The sequence below is a fragment of the Heterodontus francisci genome, chromosome 6 (assembly GCF_036365525.1).
Source record: "Heterodontus francisci isolate sHetFra1 chromosome 6, sHetFra1.hap1, whole genome shotgun sequence".
In the NCBI taxonomy this organism is placed as follows: Eukaryota; Metazoa; Chordata; class Chondrichthyes; order Heterodontiformes; family Heterodontidae; genus Heterodontus; species Heterodontus francisci.
Window position 1 is genome coordinate 128147986 of NC_090376.1, and position 6000 is coordinate 128153985.

Genomic DNA, 6000 nt, shown 5'->3' on the forward strand with positions numbered 1-6000 from the left:
TGAAGATAAATTTTTTCTCTGAGGGTTGAGAGTCTTTGGAACTCTCTTACCAGAGAGCAGCGGAGGCAGGGTCATTGAATATTTTTAAGGCAGAGGTGGATAAATTCTTCACTAACAAGGGAGTCAAAGGATATCGGGGGTAGGCGGGAAAGTGGAGTTGAGTCCACAATCAGATCAGCCATGGTCTTATTAAATGGTGGAGCAGGCTCAAACGGGCCGAATGGCCTACTCCTGCTCCTAATTCGTATGTTCACATTTAAGGGGAAGTTAGATAAATACATGAGGGAGAAAGGAATAGAAGGTTAAACTGATAGGGTGAGATGAAGAGGAGTGGGAGGAGGCTCGTGTGCAGCATTAACAATGGCATGGACCAATTGAGCTGAATGGCCTCTTTCTATAGTGTACAGTCTGTACAATTCTATGTAACATGAGCCAAGCCTTCAACAGAAAACTGAAGCAAATGGCAATTAAAAGCAAGAGATTGGTGGTAATTCTAATATAACCTGCCCATCTAAAAACTGATGGCATCGGATGCAATGGTCAATACAGTGTAATATAAGGCTGGGTGTAAAACTGGTGTTCCACCCAATCCAGTGGGACTCCCACTGTACAAGTTAGCTTAAAAGAAAGACATGCATTTATACAGTGCCTTTCATGGCCAGAAGAAGCCCAAAGCACTTTACAACCAATCAAGTACTTTTAAAGTGCAGTCACTTTTGTAATGTAGGAAACCTGGCAGCCAATATTGCACACAGCAGGCTCCCACAAACTGCAATATGATAATGGCCAGATAATCTGTTTTAATCATGTTGATTGAGGGATAAATATTAGCCAGGACACCAGAGATAACTCCCTTGCTCCTCTTCAAAACAGAACCTAACAGAGTCTATCAAATATCTCATCCCAAAGATAGCACTTCCAACAGTACAGCACTGGAGTGTCCACATCATTTTTTGTGTTTAAAGCCTGGAGAGAGACTTGAACCCACAACCTTCAGACTCAGAAAGAAGAGTGCTACCAACTGAGCCATAATTAACCCTTAACACCAGCACCATTCGTTTGCAAACTGGCACTTGAGCAGGGAAAATCAATTGATCTTCATTAAAATCATTGAAATTAATAAAACTAAAAAAAACTATAACAGCAAAGAATTTATTTTACTGTAGTGGTTAGGAGTCCTCCACATGCAAAAAACAAACAGAATGTGATTCTACTTTTCACTTTATTCAGACATTCTATTTTCTTTTAATGATTAACCAACAACAAAACCTATTTTGTGTCTATACATTTATTAATAGGAAGGAATATTTAGCTTCTTGATCATTTTCTCAGCTATGTTTATTGTAGGTTTGGATAAGGCGTTCTAATAAAGTAATTAAAGCAAACCCAATAGATTCAACTTGAATGTAAAAGGACTCCTGCAGTGTAAATGATTATTAATCTTAATTATTAATTAAGCTCCTCAGTGGTTAAATGCTGCCCATAAGCTGGTGCCAAACAACACAAGTTAGAATGTCTTAGGTCTGTTCTTTGTTCTAGGCTGAATTAGCTGGAACAACACTACAGTTGGAGTTATTTGTGGGCCTGGAAGATAAAAGATAATCAAACCAAGTTCCTCATCCTGATTCTTGTCCACTGAGCTCTTCTGAATATTGGATATTGAACCAGGACAGAATTAGGCATGATGGTGAAGTTTCCCTACCATGGAGTAGCCTGTCCACACTTACCCCCGAGACTCACAGATGAGGTCTAAGCACTGGCTCGCTGATGAGTTACCTGAGGATTATTATTCTCTGGATAACCATACCATAGACAACACAATGCATTTTGTTGGGGCAGGAAGAGAAGTCCTTTTTCTGGCGGGTGGGGGTAAGGCTCCTGTGTTTTAAAACTGATTACTGGACAGATGGAAGACAGCCCAGTCTAGTGCCCCTTCCTCCTCTGGAAAAAGTGCCCACCTCCCAATCAGTGTCATCTCATGGAGCATATAACTGAAGCCAGAAGCTTAGCATGTGGAGAGCAAGACAGGTACAAATATCTGACCAACATATGACAATGCATTGGGATTCCAACAACGGCACTAATCCTTTTGTCTTTTCAATTACCAGAATCAAACCAGAAACAATTTTTCTACTGAATGACTCTTACATGTGAACAGTAAATAAGCAATTGGATTTAAGTCAATCAAAAGACCACTGATGGTCAGGAATTAAAATAAGCATCTTGGCACGTGTGTGGGAATGTTTGTCTATGACAATTTGTGCTTATTTATTTTTATGATTGATTAATTCATATTCTGTGTTACAGATATTACTGCTTGGACTATATCCAAGAGTTACCACACTGTACTTGCAATTGATAGAGCCTATAAAATGATTTTTAGAAGATAATCTACAGATTAAGCCAGTGCAGATACCTAGGCATAATAAAAGCAAAATACAGCAGATGCTGGAAATCTGAAATAAAACCAAAAAGTGTTGGAAATACTCAGCAGGTCTGGCAGCATCTGTGGACAGAGAAGCACAGTTACAGTTTCAGGTCAGTGACCTTTCATCAGAACTGGCAAAGGTTAGAAATGTAATAGGTTTTATGCAAATAAAGTGGGGGTTGGGCAAAAGAGAACAAATGGGAAGGTGTTGAGAGGACAGAGGGTCACCGAGAATGCGGTCTCTTCTACATTGGGGAGACCAAACGCAGATTGGGTGACCACTTTGCAGAACACCTCCGCTCAGTCTGAAAGCATGACCCCGAGCTTCCGGTTGCTTGCCATTTCAACACTCCCCCCTGCTCTCATGCCCACATCTCTGTCCTGGGATTGCTGCCGTGTTCCAGTGAACATCAATGCAAGCTCAAGGAACAGCATCTCATTTACCAATTAGGCACGCTACAGCCTGCCGGACTGAACATGGAGTTCAATAATTTCAGAGCATGACTGGCTCCCCCCCACCCCCCGCCTTTTTATTTACTTTTACCTTTTTTTAGTTTTACTTTGTATTTTTTTTTTATTTCAGTTTGTTTCATCATTACACTTTTTTACTCACTTTTTTTCATGTTTTGTTTTTGGCTAGGGCTTTTATTATTCCGTCATTTAACATCCTCTCTGCACTGAAGCTTTGTATTTCACCACACCAGTAACACACTCTTTGTCTTTGTCCCTGCCCCATGACCTCTTTGTCAGTCATTCTCCGTGACCCTCTGTCCTATCAACATCTTCCCATTTGTTCTCTTATGCCCCGTCCCCACTTTATTTGCTTAAAACCTATTACATTTCCAACCTTTTCCAGTTCTGATGAAGGGTCACTGACCTGAAATGTTAACTTTGCTTCTCTCTCCACAGATGCTGCCAGACCTGCTGAGTATTTCCAGCACTTTTTGGTTTTATTTCAGATATCTAAGCACTTTAATTGCTATTATTTTCTCAACATATTGTTAAGCAGCTGCATGCTAAACACAGGCACTATACTTACTGAATTTCAAATAGCTTTGATGCACGAGCCAAGATATATAAGCAATTGGGACTCTGCCCTTTTAAAGTTACTTTTGTAGGTTGAAAGCTGGAACTATACCTGTGCTGGTATCCATCACCTGTTCCCTCACAGCAGCCACTGGTCATCAATTCCTTCTTCACCTCTTCCACCGCTGCCGTGCTCTCCCTGGTAAACTCCAAGCCGGGCACTTCTTCCAGGGTTTCCATGTAAAAGACAGTACGTTGCTGTGGCTGGCATTGCAAGGTGCCACTTCGGCTGTGTCCCGGGAGCAGGATGCCATTGACGCCGCTGCTTTTCTTCCAAGAGCTCCCCCTTTCGTGATGGTGGTTTTTCAGCCTGCTCTGGCTGCTGCCCCAGTACTCGAAGCTGTCCTGTTGCTGGAGGCAGCCCCCGCTCCCAGTACCGGCTGAACTGGACGATGGGTGGCTGAACAGCTTCCACCGTAGCCGCAGGATGTGCTTGACGTCGAAGTCTTTCCTCCCGGAGCCTGACATTTTCCTGCTTGTTCGAAACTCTTTGCGACGAGGAAGGACCGTGTGTCAAGTGGCAGCAACAAGAGTTAGCCAAGGTGTAACTGAGTTTCACACAGACCTCCCTTTTGTCTTTGAGCGTGCAAGATTCACTTGCTCAGGAACTCAGACTTGAGCTGCTACACTTACACACACACACACACTAACTGCTAAAACCCCTCTCAAACAAAATGACGAGGTTACCTTGTGAGCACAGCTTTACCACAGGATGCAAACTGCCAGCACAGCTACAGCAGGTGGCTTTACATCTTACAGATGTGCAGAGGCACCTACAAGCTTCCCTGTACTTCATCCATCTGTCTCAAGGGAATTCCTAATGTCTCCAGAGCCAGCAAATAATCTTGACAGAAAACAATCTTGTCTATTACATGTATACACACACAATCCTATGCTGTCATGGATTTCAGAACCAAATTCTCTTTTCCTCCCTCCCCCTATTGTCAGTGACGCAGATGTATTCTGAAGCCTTCAATGAGTCTAGAGAGCCTTTTTGTCTGTTTTTATTTTCCAGCTTTAATAGTCCCCTGTGTTGTTTTGCCACCTCGCTACTCAGACAGTTGAATGTCAAGATCATGAGTGCAGCAAGAAGCCAAAGCAGCCAAATAAATAACCCTATATTGAAGATACACTGAGCCTATTAGCCCACTTACTGATTACAAGAGGTTACAGGTTACTCACAATTAGCAAGCGTGCCATTCACCAGGCTAATGCACAGAGCTGTTAAAGCGAGGTGTTATTAGTTCACTTGTTTCTGCCTGTGCACCAAAAAGGATTAGGCTGTAGATGTTTCTGCTTTTCGTACTAATGCATCCAGTCACAGTTAAAACCATGTGAAAATCTGTTACGTTACTACAATCCTTTGAATTACCAGCTTCTGAGAGTGGAATTTTCTGCAGAAGACTGTTACAGATCTCTGTCAGTAAAACACTCCATTTCCTGCTGATCAGAAGTCAGTAAAAGGGAAATATGACAGACAAAGCACATTCACATTCTCTGATTTTGCACCAGCTTACAATTCGCAGCAGATCATATAAAATGCATGAAAGCTGCAGGGATTGTAATTATATTCAGGGCAAGAAAATCAAATGGCATGGTAACTAGAGTGGGAGGAGGGAGGAGAAAGAGAATCACCTGTTAGTCTGTCATAAAGATCATTTACTCTCCAATTTATTTTGTCAGTCCATTTATTTTGCTGTTCGCTCACTATAGTGAGACATCAAAACTGTCAGGAGAAACCGCAATGCAAGTAAAAGAGGGAGAGAGAGCAAGAGAAAGTGAGGATTAAGTTCATTGTTTCACTGGAATATGACAGCTCCCCATTGTGACATTAAAAAAGCTCCCAGAGGCTGAGGGGGTCAAGCATATTCAAAGAGATTCCCATCATCATTCAGTAAGTCTATTGCTGAGATAATAAACATATTTAATCAGCTTGCATTATACACAGTGTTAAGTCTCAGACCAACTTATTTTATACAAAGAGTCAGCATGCAATACCATTTTACATTCGCTTTTTCACATTCTCAATATTACGTCCCAGCACAGCTGAGTTTGCAATCACCTGAGTCTGAAAGTTTTGCAGTTTTATGTGGATTATGTAAAATACAGTTGTATTTGAGAAGGGAAGAGTGACATTTGATAAGTTTTTTTTTCATCCCGGACTCTTGGAACAGGTATTTTTGCCTTTGCTCTTTGCTGGTATTGTGTGTATGTTCAGCCTCTTTCTTTATTGACTAAATATAACTTAAATCCACACTGCTGGGATTCATTAAATTGTCAGCCAAGTTTATGTGTCTCCCCACGGCACCCCCACCCCCACCATTCCCTGCCTTACACATATATTTTTACCAAGGCCAGCATTTTAAAGAGCAGGATATTGCAGGAAACCATCAGGGTTGTTTTTTTTTTAAGTTTTCATTAGGAATTTTAACTGACGAATAACTCATGTAACAAGAAACATTTCTGATCATTAACAGTCTTCTGCT

The 6000-nt window shown here is 41.5% G+C and overlaps 1 protein-coding gene across 2 annotated transcripts in view; it reads right to left on the reverse strand.

Annotated features, from left to right (window-relative positions):
• The window catches only part of LOC137371029 (kelch-like protein 1), a 282921-nt gene extending 278939 nt beyond the window's left edge, over window positions 1–3982 (reverse strand). For both annotated transcript variants that reach the window (XM_068032934.1, XM_068032933.1), the window contains exon 1: window positions 3567–3982. In XM_068032934.1, coding sequence (XP_067889035.1) covers window positions 3567–3982 — 416 coding nt within the window. The remainder of the gene's footprint in view (window positions 1–3566) is intronic.
• Between the last annotated feature and the right edge of the window lie 2018 nt (window positions 3983–6000).